General features: G+C 40.4%; 1 protein-coding gene across 1 annotated transcript; it reads left to right on the top strand.

Annotated features, from left to right (window-relative positions):
* Window positions 1-1,037: 1,037 nt before the first annotated feature.
* Window positions 1,038-16,860, top strand: CSRNP1 (cysteine and serine rich nuclear protein 1). The gene is made up of 5 exons (XM_073677752.1): window positions 1,038-1,165; window positions 10,101-10,281; window positions 10,791-11,050; window positions 11,758-12,054; window positions 12,338-16,860. The coding sequence occupies exons 2-5, from the start codon at window positions 10,125-10,127 to the stop codon at window positions 13,334-13,336; spliced, it is 1,713 nt and encodes a 570-aa protein (XP_073533853.1). The 5' UTR covers window positions 1,038-1,165; window positions 10,101-10,124; the 3' UTR covers window positions 13,337-16,860.
* Window positions 16,861-22,921: the final 6,061 nt, after the last annotated feature.

Here is a 22,921-nt window from a genome sequence, read left to right as displayed (position 1 = left end):
TCCAAAACTCCATGACTTTTTCCTTTTTTGTGTTGCAATTTCAATGTTGAGGAGCGTATGTAAGTCCAAAAGAATGGGGGGCATCACCCCAAAGTCTGATGATAAAAAAAAAACACAGATCTCAATTAGCCCATGAGACACTTCGGATCAAAATGGCGAGAGACAGATTGTAACAGTCTGAGCCGAAACGTCACATAGGCTAAATATAATCTGTTCGTTTTCTGCATCTGACAGAGTCCAGTCCCCCTTTTAGGTTATGTTCGCACAAACTTTACTGCCAAGAGATCAGGTTTTGCTGCAGAAAAAAACGCCTAGTGTGAACATACACTTAACCAGCTTTCTACATGGTAGAGGTTTTCTGAGATAACCTTGGATGCCCTGCACCCATGTTTGGAACATTTTCTAATATATATATATGTATGGGCATATATTAGAAAAATGAAAAAAAAAATATATATACACACGTTTTTCTAATATATATCTGTATGGGTCTTATATATAAATATATATTTTTATTTTATTTTTTTCATTTTTCTAATGTATACCCATATGTAGATATATTTCTCTTAATACATATTTTTCTTACTTTTTTTCTATGCACGTTTATATATATATATATAATTTTCTTATATGCGTATAGGTCTATATATATATATATATATATATATATATATATATATATATATATATATATATACTGTGTGTATATGTATGTGGCTAGGGATAGTAGTTCCCTCAGACGCCTATGTGCAGCAGTGTGACACAGCAGGGAGCAGCCATCAGCCCCGGCCAGGCGTCGTGCACTCATTTCCATGCTGTCCTGTGAGGAGGCGGAGGCGGAGGAGGGGAGGCTGCACACAGTGCGGGCGGCAGGCAGGGATGTGCTGACACAGGCGGAGGCGCACACACAGCAGAGCAGGAAGCGGAGGAAGCAGGCAGGGGGCGGCACTGGGCGGCTCGGGGCTGGCTGGCTGCCTCTCTGTCACCGCCTGCGTCACCAGTACAGGAGTTTTCCACTGACGAAAAAGGCTGTGCTGCTACTGAGAGGAGTCAGAGCAGGAGGAGCTGCCACAGACAGCACTCGCTGCGCTCTCCGGACTATGAGAGCTGCACTCGTCCGCTACATCTAGTACCCGCTGCCCGACACCGGAGGAGGACAGCCACGGTGAGTGACTGCTCGCAGGGCCGTTACATGTGAGCTGCCACAGTGCGGCGGCTGCGGGGTCGCCATTGCCCGTCTGCTCGGTGGAGCTTGGAGCGGGTTCTCTGATGGTTGTTACTTTGTCTGGTCGCTGCCGGTGACTGCGGCTGGAGAGTGAGCGCGGCGCGCCCTCTGCTGACCACACGTGGCATTGCGGCAGGGCACCGCTGGTATTGCTGGTTGCGGGTGATGTCGCCATTCGTGTTACGTCCGTTTTATGGAGTTATAGTATTATTAGAATAGTTATTACCCGGGTGTGAGCTGCATTAATTGCCATTTGTCCTCCGTGTATATGACGCTACTGCATTTCTGTGACTTGTACAAAACGCGCATTTTTTCTGTAGCATGAATGAGTTTGTGGTTTTTTTTTGTTTTGTTTTTTCCTGGTGGCGAAAAAATGGAGTTGTATTATGTCTATCGTGTCTGGACGGCGCAGATAAGTCGCAGCTACTGTCTCGTCTGCCAGATAATAATAATTTCAGTGTTGTGTGATTGGGAATAATGTCGCAGCGGAGCGGGGTCCGATCACATCGCCGGTGACGTCAGAGGATAAAGTTTTTGGCGCCCGCTGACTGAGGAGGGAGCCTGGTGACGTCACTGGGCTGCTGTGGCAATAGAGCAGTGACGTCATGAGCCGCCGGTGACTCACGCTCTGGAGGGCACCTCGGGGGTCTGTGGAATTTTCCCTCCCTTTTGTTAAAAAAAAAAAAAAGTTTCATGGAACTTTTTTCTTTCTTTCCTCGGTCTGTGAGTTGGATATATAGATGTTATAGTGGGAGATGAAGCTGGTCTCTGTTTTAACCCCTTAAATATGTAATTGAGGAGACACAAAATTGAGCCAGATGTAAGTCCGGAGTGGTTACGGTTTTATTTCTGCTCAAACTATAAATTTACTTTTTTTTGCTAATAATGGGGTTGTCCAACCTATTGGAACATTTTTGTTTTCATAAATACATATGTTTGGAGATGAACAGAACTTGACAAAACACTTTTGCAATTGGGTTTAATTAAAAAAAAAAAAAATTATACTTTAAATCTTGATGGTTGCAAAAGGAGTTGACCGAGAATTGGTCAGTGAGCTCCTTCTTCCAGGAGCATTTGAAACTTTTTTTTCTCTTTCTGAGCTCTTACAGCTGATTTATGACCACAGGCCACATCATAGTTGAATGTGCAGGGAAGCAAAATGGTGCAAATTTTTTAATGAAACCCCTATTGCAGTAACTGTTTGGGCCCCAAATACATGCACCTTTAAAAAAAAAAAAAAAAAAAATTATTGGCTATTTTGTTAGGTGTACACCACAGTGAATAATTTGCTACATATCATTTAATTGTAAAGTGCTGTAGAATATGTTGGTGCTATATAAATACAAATTATAATATTATTATTATAACAATCTGATAACTTTTTTGTTTCCAATCCATTGAAGAGGAAGAAAAGTCATATTAGATTGTGACAAGTAACTCACGGTTCAAATGATGAGTTTATTATGTATATAGCACCATAGATTCCATGGTGCTGTATATAGCGCCATCATATACCACAGCACTGTACAGTTAATGGTTTTATCGCTTGCAGGATTCCCCAGTGCGTGGCCATATTTGGTTCCACTATCCGCCTCCCATTTGTGGGCAGCAGCGGATTGAACATCTTCCCAGGGCATATGCCTTCATTGTGTTGGACGATGTGACTTTAATGCATATCCTTGGAAGGGATGGAATTTAGTCTTTCCAAGAACGCCCCTCCACCTTCCTACTCCTCAGAGGTCCCCCCTCCTTCTCCTCCTTTTCCTATTATATTGTATTCTGTGGGAAAATTCTCTTATCTTTGCTGAGTGCAGGCATTGTGCACTAGGCACTCAGGATAAGCAGTCACTCACAGGTGCCCTGTAAAGTAGGGTTATCCTCACCGGTGGAGAACTGTCTCTTCTCTTATGTTCTATCCCTGGGGTCTCCTCTTTCAGGCGTAGGTAAATAATGTTCTTCTTGTGTTAGCTACAGTTCCTACAACAAGCCGTATCTTCCATTATGTCACTGTGATTTCTCATATCCAGCCAGACAAGCTGCTGGGATTTCGGGTCGCCTAGTGGGATTTGGATTAATACCATTGAGTGCAGTCTGACATGCTTTATTCCTACAGACCTGGAACTCATTGGATCTGACGTTTTGCCATTGATTCCCCCCCCCCTGGTGACTGCACAGGTGTTTTACAGGATTGAAAGTGATATTCTTTATTTAATATTACAAGTTGTGAAATGTCATTTTTTCCATGTTTTACACCACTTTAGAGCAGCTTTGGTCTGGATGACTCCAATTGCAAGGAGAAAACAAAGTGATTTTCATTTTTTTTTTGGCTGCGGATTGGTATATTCTGTAGATCTGTAAATTAAAAACACACACATGCTTTCTTTAGATCTCCTCTTCCCTTTTGGGTGTGATCTGAATTTTATGGAAAAACCACAGATGGTAAACATGCCACAGTGTGTATGACACCCTGGCCGAGCCTTATGCTGCGATCAGGTGCTAGGACCAAATACTGTGCTATACAAACCAGTGATGATACTGGATGGATCCTTCTGTAAGGCCACGTTCACATGTTCAGTATTTTACATCAGTATTTGTAAGCCAAAACCAGGAGTGGATGATAAATACAGAAGTGGTGAGGTGTTTCTATTATACTTTTCCTCTGATTGGTCCACTCCTGGTTTTGGCTTACAAATACAGATGTAAAATACTGATCGAATTCTGAACGTGGCCTAACACATCAACTTTTTTTTTTTTTTTTTTTTTTCATACAGGAAAAAATATATATTCTTATAAATATATATGCTGGTGCTGTATGCTTGCCATTAGATAATCAGGGAATATGCTTGTTGTACGCGTGAACCTGGAGCTCACTGTCATAACAGGCAGATCCTGTTCTACCACATTTTCTAATCCTTCCCCTGGATTTGCATCTGAATGATCCAATGACTACTGCCCTGCAAGTTCTGCACGTGGCTTTTATGGTCTTTAAACAGGTGTCTGGCTTTCTGAGACGCTCCACACGTTCATACGTGTTTCCCCAGGGTTAAATAGAGTTAGACAAGTATTTACTTTGTGAATATACTTTTACTGTATTAAGTGTTTATGGCATTTTCTCAAGTTGACTAGCGAAGAATAACAATCCTCTATTGTCATTGTAGATAGCTGTCACCCAGCTTTCCCAGATCCCTGAATGGAAAAATCTGCCGTGTCACGCAACATTATGAAAACACGTGATTCTTGGGCACATTTTTCATTGATGGGCCTGATGAATCTGTGGCAAACCTCTTGGCAGCTACAGGTGCTATATGGTGGTCATATTTGTCATCTCCCAGCTTTCTTAGTGACTGAGCGTGGCCATATACGCTATGAAAGTCGATGGGACCAGCTGACCATATAATATGTATCAGGGTGTCCGGACTCTCCTGATGGCAGATGTTGTAGTGAAATTCAATATGCCTGATCATTTTGTTCTCACAGGAGATAAGAGGTGCCTTTGAACAGCTTGCTTATCCTTCCCACCTAAGAACACATGCATGCACCATTGCTTGAGTGTATATGGAGGTGGGCAGGTCGGAATCTGAACTGCCTAACCAGCTGATGCAAATTGCCTCTTCAGAGAGGAAGAGGACAGGAGCTCTAGCGCCACCTATTGGGGGTAGCAATCCTAAAAGTTATTATTGAACCTTGCCACATGAGTTAAGATAAGAAGTCAAACCAGAAACTCCATTTGCAGACACGTTTCAGGGTGTTTGCCCCTCATCAGAGCAAAGCGGGAGAACTGATTTTAATTTGCCAGATGAGAGGCCTCTAACAGGAGGTCTAAAGGGTAAACTTTGTCCTTGTTCAGAGTGCCATGTCTGTGTAAGGAGATTTTTATAACCTATTTTCCAAATGTGAGAAATTCACATTTACTCACATTTATTTACTTTCCTTTTTTTCCTGGCATTATCAGTCATGTTTCTGGTAGTCACCGGAGTGAAACTTAGTGTATACATTACAAATACACACACTACATATGGCTTGTACTTCCAGGATAACCTTTTGAGCTGGGATGCTTTAGGGCAAACACACAAAAAAAGAATCCCGACCCTATAAACAGATGTAAACTGTGCACCGATTTCCCAGAGTGCAAATTGTCTTGGCCCTGATTCTCCATGTTTACCATTCTGTATCACAGAGGCTCCTTCATTCCTGAAATTCCTATATACATGGCTAATACCCAAAGCAAGGGTGAGAACAAGGGAGCGGAATCATACATTCCCTTCCTTACTATTTACGTGATCACACCCATTACTAGGAAGAAAATGGCACAGGAACATAGGGCTGGGGTGGTCTCCACACGAGGTCGCCTTATGGATTGTTTCCCTTGGCATAGATTGAATGTTTTTATTTTGAGTCGGTGACTATTTATTACACAATGCTTCACTCTAGTGTTTGTAGAGTAAGTGCATCCCTTACATTTCATCTGCTCCTTGTACTTTTTTTTTATTATTTAATTTTCCTGGCTCTGCACCTTTAAAGCTCAGTGGGAGTGGTGGTGCCAGACAAGAATTCCTGCGGTTTTGGGCCATCGACTCTTGTACTTGTTTAAAAAGCTGTTTTTAGTAAAATAGATGAGTAAGATGGCTGAGCCAAGAACAGAATGTCTTTTTTGGCAGCTGCCAGTGAGGCAGATTATTTTTTTTTAATAACCTGAAATAAAATGTAGTTAAATAGTTCTTCTTGTATGGAGCTGAATGTTGGACTTAGCACATGCTGATTAAAAAAAATACTTTTTTTTTTCTTTCTCTGCAGTGCTATTTCAAAAGCTTATTATTATTTATTATTATTATTATTATTATATATATTTTTTTTTACCCAGAGTTGTGATACTTGCAGAACATGTAGTGGTTGATGTAACAGTATCTATTCCTCGTATGAACATCTGTGTGCTTATGCTACATGGTACAAGTAATGCCTCTGCCCTTGTGTGATCTGTACATGATACCTTGTGGCTCTTATTTCACTTTATATGATGAATCAGGCTCAAAATTTGCTTACAAAGTGGAAGTGGCAACTATCTGTTTTGCCCCTATGTTCTACCTGAGAATAATCCATTTTGAGAGCAAGTGCCATCACAGAAGTTGCGCACCTAGGATATTAGAAATTTTGCATAGTTAATTTGAGTGCATGTTTACATTTTTATAGAAATTTTAAGAAAGTTTAGAAATTTTAAAAAGCCATTAAGAAAGGAGTCTGTGCAAAAATAGACGTTTGAATCAGAAATTTGGTTTACTGACTCCACAGCCCAGCAGGACACATACCTGGGGTATGACCTTCTGAATTTGATAACAATGGAGCTGATAATATATAGGAAGGTGGATATTCAGGGCTCTATTTATATTGTGAATGGGGAGGGGGCTAGATCGGTAAATCCATATAGTTCCTGTCCAATTCTATGGTTTCTTTGATATGCGTTATCATGGTTATTCTATTTGGAGGAATTGTATATGAAATACACCCTTACTGTTAAACTATTTTTATAGGGGGATGGTCAGCATTAGGAATGAGGTGCACTGTGCCTTGTGGTTCTTCTGAATGAACGTGGATGTAATTCCTCGCATAGTCGTTGTGTCCTCTTATGCTTTGGGGCTGGCCCTGATGGGCACATTGTAGCGCTAAGTTCACTCCTTGTTTTTCCCTGGTACTGTACACTGTGTAAATATTGAGCTGTACTGTAAACATATAGTGCACTATGCAAATATATTTTTTCAGGCCTGCCTGCTTTTTGTTTTTGTAGGATCTGAAATCAATGTTTCTTTAGGTCCCAATGTCCTCATTTGACCCCTTGATACAAAAGCTTGGGTGACACTTTGCTACTGGCTCCCTCTGACAGTTTAGCACCGCGCTCACTTTGTACCAGCTCTGCTAGTAAATCCTCTTAACACTGTGTCCTTTCTAGTGCAGTCTAGAGCCACTTCATAAAACATCTGGCAGCAATTGACTTTACATAATTCGGCGGGAAACAATTGCAGAATTTCAGAAAGCCAAGTCTGCGCTTACTATATACGTTTGGAGAATTTGTGAGGTTGACTAATGACCTGACCGTTCTGGGATAATGTTGTGGGGTTCCCTTATATTCTAGGAATTTTATTACTTTGGTGAACAAAAAAAAAAAAATTTAAAGGAACTTCCCTCTTTAAAAAAAATAATATATATATATATATATATATATATATATATATATATATATATATATATATATATATATATATATATATATATATATATATACTATTCAGTGCAGTTCATCTATTTCCTAGAAGTTATATCTATTTCTGGGAAAGCTGGGGAAACCCTGAAAGTACAGCACCATTGTAACTCCCCCATGGGAGATCCCTTCCATACCCCATCACCAGCTTTTTGTGGCTGCTGAATGCAAAACCTGTGGAACAATCCTGAAATACAGGAGTGAGGCTTGTTTCAATACAATGCTTGGTAGATACATAGGAAACTTGGGCTCTGTGAAAGAAAATGTAATTTTAATCCAGCCTTCCTAGAGGCAAAAAAACATTCTAGGAATTTCCTACAACTCTATTCTGCTGTTTCTTAGAGAATATATTCTCTATCCTCCTCTAAGAAACAGCAAAATAGAAAGTTGTACTAAAGACTAAATTCCTAGAACTTAGAGCCGCATTCCTGGGGTGTAAAATGCTGTAACATAAACCTATATTTATATTTTTATCATTCTACACCATGTTAGTCCTCGTCTGTGATTCAGCTGAGACGTGTTGTCTTTGTCCCATGTGCAGAGGCCACCCTGAAGGCTGATCTCGGGTCAGCATCTGTCAGAGATTTAAGTGTCTAACCTGTTCTGAGTGCATAGTAAGATTCATGCGGTTTTGTTTTTTTTGTGGACGATTAGAGAATTTACAGCTTTTTTTCTTTAACTACAGTATCTACCAAGTATAAGTGCAAGTGGCTTAAAAAAAAAAACCCTCTTGATGAGCGGTGACATCAGTGTGGAGGTCCCTGATGTAGTGCAGTGTTGGCCTTCATGCAGTGCGAGGGTTCTCCCCTTACAGGTCTATAAATGCCTGTGTATGAACTCTTGAACCTTGGCCTGTGTTAACACAAGTGCAAGAAGGGATGTGTAAGGGTTTACACTTTTTGTGTGAGCTGCTGAAGTGTTTTGCCAGAGCACTGGACATTAGTTGTTTATTGCCTAGTAATATGAATATCTTGTATGTTACAATCTTCCACCTGCCACTGTGATACAAAGTACCGAAAGCACATCGACATGGACAATTGGATACGCATTAAGGAGTTAAATGAATGGTTAGCCCTACACGCAGTGTCCGCATGCTGTACATTAAATGATACACCAGGGCCATGGCTAGAGTCTCGCATAACAAGGTAGTAAATAATTAACTAGCGCACTGCTTCCCCACTCTGCAAATATAGCACTTATTTAGCTTTAATCACCTGCCCAGTGCACTTGGCTAGGTTAAAGTTTCCGTTTGCTGATGCCGATATTATTTGCTGCCCTTATATTGGCCCATGAATGACTAATGGACATCAAAATTGTTTCCTGGGAATGTCCTCTTCGCAGGGTTCCCTATACATCCTGATGGTGGCAGGGGTACAGCGGGATTTTATCAGCAAAGGATGTAAAGAAATTTGTGTTGGGGTCAGTAGTTGCACAAATGATTATGGATTATGGAAAAAGAGGGAATAATTTTGTTCTGGCTTCTACCTCTTTGACAGCATTGTACTTATAGCTAAACACTAGGAAACTCACGATTTCATAATGTCAGTCTGCTGCAATCTTCCATGGAGGCATTGTACTAAGCTCTCGTCATTACCAGTCACTCTCAGTGCTGACGTCAGTATGCTAGTAAAGTGATAAAAAAAAGTTTCCTGGCGCTTCCCCTAAGCTGTTGTCACGTCCATCAGTACACACAGAGGCAGACTACTGAGTCACCCTGAGTCATCTTTCCAAATAATGCCTGTGCCGTGATGCCTGCTCCTCGTGCCCTCCTACATACTGCTAATATTAAACTGATACCTTGTATGCGTGTGATAAAATCGTGATCAAGCACAGCGCTTCTATTCACTCCGAGATTACTCAAGCCCTTCGAGGCAGAGACTAATGCAAGCGGCAATACAATACAAAATGATCGTCCGTGTAGGGGCGTCATTTATGTGCTGGTTATACAAAGCCCACTCATTACATTGGCATTTATGAGGTTAACAGGTTGCCCATGTAATGGAGGGGGGTGGGGAATTAGACAAGTGCATCCTGAGACCTGAAGCACAAAATGTCCTTGTCTGAAATCTGTTTTTCACAGATATGTCCGGAGGGTGCAAAAAATCCAGCAGAGGAAGTAGGAGGAAAGGGCGAGGGGGGGAGAAAAACGGGCTGCACTTTTGTGCAATTGATGTGTTTTTGTTTCAGCGTTTCATTTAATAAGATGCTCTGCCTGTATTTCCCTGGGGAGGTGCAGCATGCAAATCATGCGAGAAGTATTCTCTGAAGAGCTAGGCAATTTTTTTTTTCCTCTTCCTTTCCTCCTCTCTGTAAATGAGCTCACTCAAGCTGAATGGGATGTGACAGGAAGCAGTTGCTGCAGTATTACCGTCCAGTGTGATGTTTCCTGTACGTTCTAAAGACCGGTTGCCTTTCCAAATGAGGGATCTATTAATTATGCTTGATTCACATAAGTTGCAGTGATGATTCATTACTCTTTAATGAGTGATTTGCTTTCAACCTTCAATCCAGTATTTTAGTTTTGCAGCCAACAAGGGTGTTAAAAAAATATATATGCAAACAATATGATAAAACATGATTGGAAAGTAACCTTTACTTTTTTCTCTTTTTTTTTTTTTTTCACAGGACTGTGAAATCTACACAATAGCCATGAGTGGGTTACTGAAACGCAAATATGAAGCATTGGAAGATGACTTCACGTACTCGTCTTCCTCTTCATCCCCTTCATCATCAGCCACCTCTTCTGGAGGGGAGTCTGATGACGAGTTTAACTACAGCCCCAGGCCGCTACTGAGCGACTTCACTCGTAAGTGGATTGTATTTTTCCCTCTTCCGTCATCCTCACTATGACTTCTTATGTGCAACTCCTAAGCATACAAAGCTGATTGATAATGGCCAGGATTTTCTTAGACTCGGCCTCGCTTCTCGTATCCCAGCTGTTGTGCTGTATGACAGTAAACTGGGCTTTAAATCTGCATAGTTTCTGTAGAAGCCGCAGTAAAGATGTCAACTCTTCACCACCTGAGTAAACACTGAGACCTTTCCTCTTTGGCTTAAATCTGTAAGCTCAGTGCGTTCCAAGTCATGTATATACAGTATATCCCTCAAGAGCGATCTCTCAACTTTTATTCTTAAGGCTCTCCCTTTGGTGTAATGTTTACAGTTGTGTATTTTCCATTTGGCAACAGACAAGGCTGATTTGGCTCAGTGTTTGCTGAAAAGCCACATTTTCATATTCAACAGGCCTACAATAAAGTCGTCAGTAAAATGTGTGCACCCTTTTTCATGTACTCATGGATGTTATTTTCTTTACAGCAATATCCATCTTAAAGACTGCAAAGAGGGCGAAGAAGAACCAGGTTCATTTCGATCGGGTGATTGTCTTCTATTTTCAACGATGCCAAGGTTTCACAAGCGTGCCAAGTCGGGGCGGATGCACTCTGGGCATGAGGCAAAAACACAGCTACAGCAGACAGTTCACGTTGGAAGAGTTTTCCAGGGAACAGTTGATACGGCGTAGGGAGAAACTCATGGAATGTTTAAAAGAAAAAAAGCTCTTGGCTTTAAAGAATATGGTAGGTTTTCAAAAATATCTTTTTAATAGTTTTTATTTTTTTTGGCAAGAGAAGAAATTGTAGCAGTTTAACTTATTTAGCTGATCAGTTACATTATTTATCTCTGTGATCTTCACTTTTTCTGCAGCAGTGACCACTGCAGTCAGTCACTTGTTGTACATCCTAGCCGCATTGTTCAGCCCAATGTATAGACTGATGGTGACTGCAAACTTGTGAATCCTCACATCGCATGCACTGCGCGCTGTGAGGATTTTCCTGTTTGGGTGGTGACCGCAAGTATGCGATTTGCATACTTCAGGCCACATTCCAACTAGACTGTGTCTAGCCTCGCTCAATACACTGGCATTGAGTGAGGTCACACTCATGTAGTTGGTACATGACCACGTGTATGCAAATCACATACTTGTCACACGCCCAATGCTTCCGGCATCGTAGAATCCTCTCAGTGCGCTAGATGTGAGGATTCACACATCTGCAGTCATATAGGCTACAAGTCTGCCGTTACTCGGTCAGACAACCCCCCCCCCCCCCCTGTGTGTCCCTGTTGGGCAAATTTTTGAATATTCTGGACAAACCCTTTAAATGCCCAATTCTATTTCTTTTTTTTTTTTTTTTTGTAGACTAGGTATTTTAGCTCCTATGTACCCGTATCGTTGATAATTTTTCCATGTTCTTAATTGTTTCATTTATATTTCTCTTTTTTTTAGTTTACAAAGAATGGTACAATAGAATCAGAAAAGGCTAATAACCTCAGCATAGATGACATCTGTGATGAAGATATTGATATGACCAATGCAGAAATTGAAGATGGTTTCAATCCACTAGTGTACTCTGCCAAGAAACGACGGGCATTGCTCAAGAGCAAAGGTGTGAAGAAGATTGACAAAAGTGAAAAGCATGAGCTAAATGAAATCCGGAAGTCAAGAGAACAATGTGGCTGCGATTGCCAGGACTTCTGCGAGCCAGAGACATGCAGTTGTACCTTAGCAGGCATCAAATGTCAGGTTAGTATCAGTTTTTGTGATTGCTCCTAAGAAATGTTTTTACCCGCCCTTTTTAGTACTTGAGTCCTATTTCTTTCTGCATCAGCTCTGTGGATATACACAAATATGTGTCATAACCATAGCCACTAGCTGAACCTTTTTAGTCTTGGAAAATTCAATTCTCCACAGTAGTACTATAACTCTGCAAGAGATTTAGAATTGTCTTATAGAAGGTGTTCCGAAGAGTATTATACAATACACCCACAAAAACATTGATTAATATTATGTTTCTGTTCTATTTTAGAGAGATCACTCAACTTTCCCATGTGGATGTACTAAGGATGGATGTGGAAATCGAAATGGAAGAGTAGAATTCAATTCATCCAGGGTACAGACCCATTTTATCCATACGGTCATGAAACTTGAGCTTGAGGAGAAAAGTCAAAATAATGATGATGGGAATGACCAGCCTGAATTGTCATGCAGTGAAAGGTTCGACACCTTTGAGTGCTCATCTATGGAGTCTAGTGAAGATGAAGAAAGGACTGCTCCCACCACTACTGGCACCACCTCGTCCACTACTCCCTATCATTTCAACACCGACTTGGAGCCAGCCGGTGAAAACAGTTGCAGCAGTGACACAACGGACAGCTCCTCCTCCTCTGGTCAGAGCGAAAGCTCAGAAAGTCCATTTGAACATGCTTCTTCTGATAAGTCCCAGCCGGATTTTGAGGAAGATTATCTGGCTAGGATTCTTCATTTCAATGATTCGGAGTATGAGGAGAATAGCAGTGACTGCCAGGACAACTTGAGTTTCTTTCATACTACCGATTTCTTCTGCGATAAGGTTTACGAATCTCTCTACAGCTCCGAAAAATCAGATGGTGGTTTGTACACAAACTCTTTATCGAACATTTCAAAGTGCGTAGATGAAAATGCAAACCAAGGGGCAGATTGCTTTACTGACAATGAGATCTCTGTGGCAATCTCTACTGATTCTACCGTGGCACAAGGAGAGCCAATTTTAAAAAACTATATGGATATCAGCCTTTCCTCGGAAGCCTTTGATATCTCCGATGAAACAGAGTACAATTTTGGACCTCTTTACAATTCCTTGAATGAATTTGAAAACTTGTGTTCTCAGCAGTGTCCGGTGACGCTTCTTCCTGGATTTACATCCACTACAGACACTACTGCCAGCTTCTTGGAATCTTTAATTAGTTCTTCAGAATCTTGTAATGACAATCAATATTTAGAGGATGCCTTAAAATCGCCATCTCCTTTTGAATCCCTCATAGCATAAATGGGCAAATCCAAGCTGTGGATCATTTGCAGGAACGGTGAATAAATTAAGGGATGTTTCTATGTTGATTTTACATGGATACGTCTATTTTGGTCTTTTTATGGAGGAAAAAAATGCCTTTTTGGAACACTGTCACTGCAATCTGTTTACTTTGTCGGTTTGAACAAAAAAAAATTTTTTTTATTATTTTGTAAAATACTTGTCCATAGAGTTTGGAAAAAATTCTTACATTTTTGGAACTGTGAAAAAAAGCTATTCTTTTAGGAATGGGTATACAAGTATGCCCATAGAAACCCGTGTTCAATGCTTTTTAAAAGAAACTCTATTCGTGTATTTATTGTAAAAAGAAATATTTGCAGAGGTAGTGTGCACTACTCGGGTTTACAAAAAAAAGAGGATAAATGAAAACCGTATACTTTATACAGAGCTGTTTAATTTATTGCGAATTCCAGGAATGAGACTGAAGCTTGAATTAGCATGAGTTTTATTTAAATTGGAAATACCTCAGATGTATTATGAGTACAATCATATTTTTCCATAATATATCTGCATTATTTATAGACCTTTTTTTTTTTTCCCTAACTTCTGTACAATAAGTTAAATATTCATTCATTTTCTTCCCCTATTGTGCAATATTACAGCAGCAGTCTCCATTAATTCTATATATCACTGGCAAGGTTTTAAAGAAAAAAAAAAAAAAAAGCACAAGGATGTTTTTGGGGAAGTACAGCATTTTCTATATTTGGTGAATTTAGAATTTCCCTCCGGACATCCCATCTGTGCTCCATTTTACAAGCCATAATTTTAAGTTTGATTATTTAATCTTTCTAAGTTATTTCATATTTATTTGCTAAATTTAGGGATTTGGCCATAAGATCCTAAGCAGCTGAATGCACCCCAAGTTTGGGCACCAACTCAGCTGAACGTGGTGCGGAAACGTTGCAATATAACTGAAGCTACATGGAGCCAGAACAGCATGAGCAAAGATTAATGTTCCATCTGCTTATTAGAAAGTCTAGATTGACAAGTTCTATATTCTCCCATAATATATGGTCCCGGCTATTTATATTAAATTTCTTTTTTAAAGAGAAAATGATGTATATGTAATACAAAATAGATTATTTATTGCTTTACAACCTTTAAAAACACAGTGAATATCTTTTTTTTTTTTTTTTTTATGGATTTTTTTTCTTCAATCCACATTTATTTAAGTGAAAAACGACACTATTTAAGCTTTAAAATAAAATGCAAATATTTAATTGATAGTGTTTTAATGAAAATGAACATTTATGGTGTCTAATAAGATGAAAATTTTTTATATAATTTTTTTTTTCTAAATTATAAAACTTTTATTCACGCCAGAGACCAAGAACATTATGTATACTACATTTTTATTTTTTTAGCTGCTCTACCAAAAGCTTACCTGTTACCATTGTGAAGAAAGTATCTAAACGGCCTTTCTAGTACCAGCCTACTACTCTACCCGTCCAATTTTTTTTTTTTCAAAGCACCATGTCATGATTCTACTTTAATTTTATGAAGTTTTGTGTGACCTAATTGGCTACTGTGAAAACTATTCTGCCTAACGGGACACAATTTTGTACAAATTCTAGCTGGATGTCTTTGTATGGGACTGCCAGAATTTTGCTTTACCTAAAATCGTTTTAGGATGGGAATGGCATACTAAAATAGCCCTTCCTGATAGTGTTAAATGTGCAGAAATTTTTGTACATTAATAAAACAGTCTTTGGTTCCTCAATGGCTAAAGTGGGAAAAGAAGAAATATTAATTGCAATCCATCCCGTGGTCTAAGCTGTGTGCCAAAGGTTTACAATACATGTACTAAGGTTTATTTAATTACTGGAGCAAATGTGCCATAAGACATGTTGGCTTTTATTAAGCCTATGTCCATTGGATATAATGACTTGTTATGACGCATTTACCCCCTCTGGTCCTGTATATTAAATAAACTTCAGGATGTCGTTTATGTGCATTGCACTTTTGAAATATTTAGGCATAATTCTCATTCTAGCGATACACACAAGTGCCTTTGCCAGCTCTACTTTTGTCTGCCGGTGTTATTGCAGATGTCTTTTAACGTGTTTCTGATTGGAGTGTCCGTCGTCTGATCAGTACAGCAATATTCACTTGCTGGAAGGAATAATGCTGGCTTGCTTTTAGATTCCTTAATTTGTAGCCTTATGGCTAATCCCACATTATGGTAAAATTTGTGATTGCATATTAAACCTGCGGAGCAAAGAATTCATTACTGTGCCTGTAAACTCCCGTGTCTAAAGTGAGGCTGTACATACACCTTTTATATGAGCATATCACGGCAGAAGCAGCTGCTTTGTAGACTGAAAGTTTTGCAAATGTACCCATCTAGTTATTTCTTAAGATTTGTTTTAATCAGCATTTTAGGTCTGTATTTCCAAGTATTCCAGTTCTAGGCAAAAAAAAAAAAAAGGGAAAACATTCCTTTAGTGAATCTTTTCTTCATTTTTAGGTTTATAAGGAAAAATGGATCTAAAATCTGTCCATGTAGACAAGTATTTAGCCAGATTTCCTGACTCTGCATATTTCAGAAAACAAACCAGCTGCATTGGAGAAACAGTCAGACTTCACTATGGCTACCCATCCTCCGCCTCTGTATCATTGCTAGGACACAGTCAGACGGCCTTATAAATCTGAGCGAGGTCAGAACGCAGTACATGGACTGACCGGCAGCTCTCCCGACCCTAGCATGACCGCTTCATTTATTTCTATGCAGCTGTCACACTCGGGTCAGAAGAGCCGCCGGCCAGTCCGTGCGTTCTGATCTAGCTCCGAATTTTACGGCCGTCTGACTGCGCCCTTAGTAAGTACGCTGTCAGCTACTGTGCCAAACTAGAAAGATAAACCCATGGGGACGTAACTTGAAAGGGCCCACCTGACATCCACCGCTACTTCTTATGCATCCGTTTTCTCTTATTTCAAGTAATAAACATTCCCAGTAAATTTGGAGACCTTCTACATGATCAATTGGTCCTGGCAGCATAAAATCTGAGTGTTTTGTCTTTGAAAATGCTGGCAATACTCTGGTACTCTTTTTCTATTTATTGGCACGAACACCATGTTACAACATTCCTGCGTTATTTTTTTCTTTTTTTTTCTTTAGAACAGTGATTAATTTAAGGTAAATGAAATATCCTGCCTTCATAACGTGTGCATTTAATTTATTTGTGCCAAAAAACCCTTCAGATTGTATTACTTTTTATTTTATTTTTTTCATTCATGAAAGAATGTCTTCTGTCTTCATTTGTCTTGGGTATTTATTGACACGACTTGTAATGATCTTTCTGGAACCCCTCACAATTGCTAAACCTTTTGCCATTTATTTAATTTTTTTTGTAAATATTTTTTGTCTTTTAAAACTTTTTTTTGTTTTGTTTTTAAAAGCAAAGAATTTCTGCAACTGCTGTCTGTCATTTCATTAAAGCAATATGAAGAAAATATCCATTACACTTTAAATAAAAATCTAAAAATGACATTGTGTCCTGAGACTTTTCTCTCTCGTCGCCCTCTCCTCTCATCTCATTCTCTGCACAGTTATAGAAGCTGAATCACACTAGTAAGGCCACGGCCCCACTATCAGTATTTGGTCAGTATTTTTTCTCAAGAGTGGGTGATAAATGCAGAATTGCTGCACTTGTTTCTATTATACCTTTTCTCACCTGGTTTTGGCTCCCACTCCTGAGAAAAAATACTGACCACATACTGATGGTGGGGCCGCAGCCTTATACATTACCTGTATGCTGTTTTCTTGCATGTTTTTAGTTTTGGGAACAGAAGTAATTTGTCACATGTGGTCCAGATTTATTTAGTATCTTTTTGAAGTCAAACGAGTGCAGATTATGCTCGAATGTTTTGGTGAGTTTTGTGCACTTCCTACACAAACGTGTGCCGTTTTTTCAGCTGAAGTTTAGTTTCTCTGCTTTACATTGTCCGTATAAGCCTTGTACATGGCATTAGTCAAGCTTTTTATATGGAGCCCATCCACACAACTGTGCCATGTATGAATTGTTCCGAAGCTGAGAAAAGAGCAAATCCTTTAGTTCATGTATTGAAAGAGAACTGCTCAAAAGTCTTTAATGGTGAGGAAATGAAACACACTTGGAAATTTGCATAATTGATTATACAATGATTAAACACTATATAAAACCAGAAAACATACAGGGGTTGTGCCAAGTTTTCGAGATTATTCCCTATCCAATGGAAAGGAGACAACTTTCATATCGCTGGGGGTTCGACCACTGGGATCCCCAACGATTAAGACCAGAAGTCAAGCTTGCGCACCTCTACTTTGTACAGTACAAATGGTACCCCCGGTGATTGCCGAGGGCTGATCTTCGGTACTTCCATTAGGAATGAATGGAGCGGAAGTGCGCATGCTTGACCTCCACCCTATTCGCTAGGAGATATTCAGATACTCTGTTCTCTGGATAAATGGGGTCCCTAGTGATCCAGAAGTTCTCCCCTATCCTATGGAAAGAGAGTGACTAGGCACAAACCCATTCAAGGCATGGCTGTATTTTAGAACAAAGACCATCTCCAAAGGGAAAAAAAAAGTCCCAGAATTGCAAATGAGTAATTTTATATGCAAGTGTAAGGCTCTCATCTAACTGGCACCATGGGTTTTAATTTGCAGAATCGACGACTAGTCCCAATGTGTTTCCATTTACCTCGACAGAACCATGACACAAGTGTGAGCAAACCATGAATACAATATCCGTATTAGATCACTAGGTTATTGATCCCATTTTTTGCTGGTGATCGATACTGTTTGCACTGTGTAATTCCTAGAAAATGTAAATACATTATAGGGAAAAATGTCCTTTCATGATATTGGTCACTGACTAAACTGATCGTGGGGGTGCACTAGCCAATCATATGATCATTCTGTCCATTACTGCTTTCTTTATTTGCTCTTGCTAGATTTGCAGGAGCTTTAAACTCGCACCGTACACTTGCAACAGTACAGGTAAAACTCCACAACCAAGCAATGTAGGTGCACAGCACTTGCTCATTAATCGGGGGCACAGAGACAGATAATGCAGCTCCACAGGGAGAACCCCCACCCCCCCTATACCATGCCTCATCAGTGGTTAGCATTGTTATTTTGCAGCGATGGGATCAAATCACACAAAGGGCAAAATCTGCAAGGAGTTTGTATATTAGTAGTATATTTCCTCCCACACTCCAAAGATATACCGTACTTATAGGGAATGTAGATTGTGAGCCCCAATGGGGAAATTGAGGATAATGTCTGTAAAGCGCTGTGAAATATGATGGCGCTATATATGAAGCATAATAAATAAATGATATATAGGAGAGTGTGGTGTGGAGCTGAATAATAATTGGTGTCATTTGTAGACAAACATGGATAAATGCACTTGGATATCAGATACCTCCCATCTTCTTTGGAAAGTGGAGGGCTGTTCGACAGTGGATCCTGCCTATTCATTTGCAGCAGGCTTTTATCTGATCACTTTGTAATTAAAAAAATAAATGCTATAATGGAAATGCAATAAAACTGAAAATGCGCTCATCTTTCTTGAACAACATGACTGATGAGGATATGCTACAAATCATTGTATAAATGATGTTTGTCCCTTAGCGGTGTCACTGGGGGTGCCGGTTATCGGTTACTTTTTCTGCATATAGAATGAAAAGTGTCACATTTGGGTGACGAGCATTAATCATGATGCGCTCTCTTTTTAGCGGACTCTGCTCGTTGTATGCTTTCCTCAGGAATTGCTTAACCATTAGTTCATGGGTTTTCAGAGCGTTTTAATGTAAGAGAGCACTTCCTCACTTTTCCCCAGAGTCTATCAAGCACTAGCTTCAAAGTCTGGCTCCGTCTCACAGCATTTCCTACACTCTGAAATATAATATGGGCTTTACCTGCATTTACAAGTATTTTTGAAGTAAGCTATTTCTTTAATCGGCGTCCTCCGTAAACACTGCTGATAATATACACCTGCAAATGAGATGTAGTATTAAAGTCTTCATTAACAATCTGTAGTACTGCAATATTAGGAGAATAATGTCGGACTCAACTATATAATTTTGTTGCCTTTCCTAGGGATTATATATGTATAGTCCATGTACATGGTGCCAAATAATCCCTTTATCAGGCACCATATTATCTCCTGGAGAGAACATGCGGACAGTATTCGGTCAGTATTTTTTCTCAGGAGTGGGAGCTAAAACCCGGAGTGGGTGATAAATGCTGAATTGGTGACTTGTTTCTTTTAGACCTTTTCTGATTGTTCCTCACTTGATTTTGGCTCCCACTCCTGAGAAAAAACACTGACTGAATACTGACCAAATACTGATAGTGGGACCGTGGCCTCATACTGTATTACATATGATTGAATCTAGGAGAAAAAAAAAACTCCCATCCCTCCCCTGCTCTTCCCATTTTGGCAGATCTGCTTGAAACTGTTGTGAAAATGCCAACAGTCGCAAAATTTTTGCTCAACTCAAAAATTGTGACTTTTTTTTTTAAGTTTTTTTTAGGACTTAAAACAGTTTGCTGTATTGGTCCCTATGTGTGCGCATACCCTTAAAGACCCTGCAATTTGTTTTTCAAATGTTGGCATGGTATGAGGCCTCATTCAGACGTCTGTTGCACGTGCGTGTTGTATTCTTTTCTTTTTGACGGATACAACACGTACGCATTATAGTTATATACATATGTCTGTTTTTTACACGCACTGTCTCTCTGTGCAAAAGACACAGAGATATGTTTGTTTTTTTGTTTTTATTCCGGCAGCACGGATGAAAAGGGCCAATACAATGCTATGGGTCCGTGAAAAATACATACAGCACACGGATGGCATCCATGTGCTGTGTGTTTAACATTGCAAAGTATAAGAGAAACTTTCTAATTTATTTCTTTATCCTTACCGGAAAAACACTGATGGTAAAAACAGACACACGGATGATACACTGATGGTAAAAACGGCACACGGATGATACACTGATGGTAAAAACAGACACAGGGATGATACACTGATGGTAAAAACGGACACACGGATGATACACTGATGAAACTAGTACCATTTTTTCAGGTATGTACATGGACGTGTGAATGAGGCCTAACACTGCTGCTAAGGAGCAACTGACCGAATTGTATATGGCAAAGAAGAGAATCTGGGACCTGCGCTTGAAAGTCTTTAGGCTGTGTGCCCACTATGCGTTTTTTTTAAGCGTTTCCACAGCAGCAATTCCGCTGCAGAAACCCAATGATAATCCGCATGTGCTGTGCACATGCTGCGGAAACTTCCGCTGCGGATTATCATTGCGGAAAAAAACGCAGCACTGCCAATTATTTTGCGGAAGCGCGGCGTTTTCGCCACCATTGACTTGCATTGAATCGCTTGGATTCCGCATCACTGGATCTGTACATGCAGAATCCATGCGTTTCAATGTGCGGATGGTACCCGGTTCTGGAGAATAGGAGACTCTCCTCCGGACCCGGGTACCATAGTACCTGTAAAAAAAAAGAATAAAATAAATATGATATTTACATTCTGATGGCCTCCGTTGTGCTTGTCTTCACTTGCCGGCAGATTGCGGTGGACTGAAGGACCTGTGCTGACGTCATAGTCATGTGACTGGTCACGCGACCGCTGACGTCGGCAGGTCCTTCAGTGTAGTCTACCGCAAGCTGCCGGCAAGCCAGGAGGAAGAGAAGCAAGACTGCGGGGGCCATCAGAAGGTAAGTATAGATTTATTTTTTTATTTTTTAACATTCTTTACGGACACACTATATAAATCCATGCCGGTTGCATGGATTTATATAGTGTGACCAAGTTGTCAAGCACTTTCCAAGTGATGCTAAAATCGCTTGGAAAGCGCTTGACATCCGTATGTGGAAATGCATGTGAAGAACGCTTCACATCCGCATGTCCCTGGCAGGAAAAACGCATGTACAATCCACAGGGAGATGCAGAAATGCTCAAGAAAAATCCGGAGCATTTCTGTATCGTGGGCACATAGCCTTACACCTGTTTAGTGTCTGTGTGCAAAGTACACTGGGAACAAGATGCAAATGAGAATGTTATATAGTGTAAAAAGCAGAAAACAAAGTAATTATTTTGCCCTTAGATTGGTGAGGGTTACCTAATCTAATAGTCTTTTCCTTTGAAGGAAGGCTTTTAGTTATTACAACTGAGACACCACAGCAAGAGCGAGATCTAACCAAAAGAACATTGTAGCAATTACACAAACATTAGCGCAGCCAGTACATGTAATTAAATGCAGCTGAAGTACAGACCTGATTTCCACCATCTCTCCACTCTCCCTGAGTGATGTCACTGAGCCGACCTTGCCTTCTGCTTCACATTACTGCTGACTTTTTGAATTACTGCTCTCATCCACTGGAATGGCACCCTCCTCAGCTGAGAGCTGCATCTGGATAGCTTGTTCTCCAGGAGGGTACCTCCCTACCTATATATTGGTCAGAAGGGAAAAGCGTTGAACCATTTCGGTTTCAGTAGAGCAGAAGTGGATTCCTCCCTCTCACGCAAAGGCTGAGTTCACACGATGCGTATTTCATGCGTTTCCGCGGCGTTTTTGCAGTTGCGGAAACGCATGAAAAACGCATGGTAGAAGGGAAGCAATGTTCCCCAATTGAAATCCGCATGTGCTGTGCCCATGATGCGGATTTTTCCGCAGCGTAAACGCTGCGCTCAAAAATCCGCAGCATGTCATTTAATTTTGCGGAAACGCGGCGTTTTCGCCGCCATTGACTTGCATTAGAACGCGCCAATTCCGCAAGACTGCATCTGTACTTGCGTAATTGGTGCGTTCTAATGTGCGGATGGTACCTGGGTGTGGAGGAGAGGAGAGTCTCATCCACACCCAGGTACCATTAAAAAAGCTGTAAAAACAAGAATAAAATAAAAAATATATATATACTTACCATCTGTCGGCCCGCGCACCGCTCCTGCTTGCTTCCCGGCACTTGCAGTGAGTTGTAGGACCTGCGGTGACGTCAGAGTCATGTGACGGGTCACGTGACGCTGACGTCGGCAGGTCTTTCAATTCAAAGTTGCCGGGAGAACGGAGTGAGCAGGACAGCGCGGGCCATCGGAGGTAAGTATATACACTCTCTCGGGTCACACTATATAAATCCATGCTGTTTGCATGGATTTATATAGTGTGACCTAGTTGTCAAGCACTTTCCAGGTGATGCTAAAATCGCCTGGAAAGCGCTTGTCAATCTGCATGCGGAAACGCATGTGAATCTGCATGTGGATCCGCATGTATTCTGCAGGAAAAACGCATGCACAATCTGCATGCGTTTTTTCTGCCAGGGAGATGCAGAAATGATGCAGAAATTTTCTGCTTCATTTCTGCATCGTGTGCACATAGCCAAAGTTCACACGAGCATATAAAAAAAAGTCAGATTTTCATCCACAAAAAAAGTGGACGATTTTTCACCTGTAAAGTCATCTATATGACATGGGATCCCTTTTTATACGTCGGCAGTGAATAAAATTTACAAGACAAAAAACAGTTTCCTCTGTTAACAAT

This window comes from Phyllobates terribilis, unplaced genomic scaffold (assembly GCF_046119375.1).
Source record: "Phyllobates terribilis strain yellow unplaced genomic scaffold, ASM4611937v1 Scaffold_4__5_contigs__length_816908805, whole genome shotgun sequence".
Classification (NCBI taxonomy): Eukaryota; Metazoa; Chordata; class Amphibia; order Anura; family Dendrobatidae; genus Phyllobates; species Phyllobates terribilis.
This window is presented reverse-complemented; position numbering and strand designations above follow the sequence as displayed.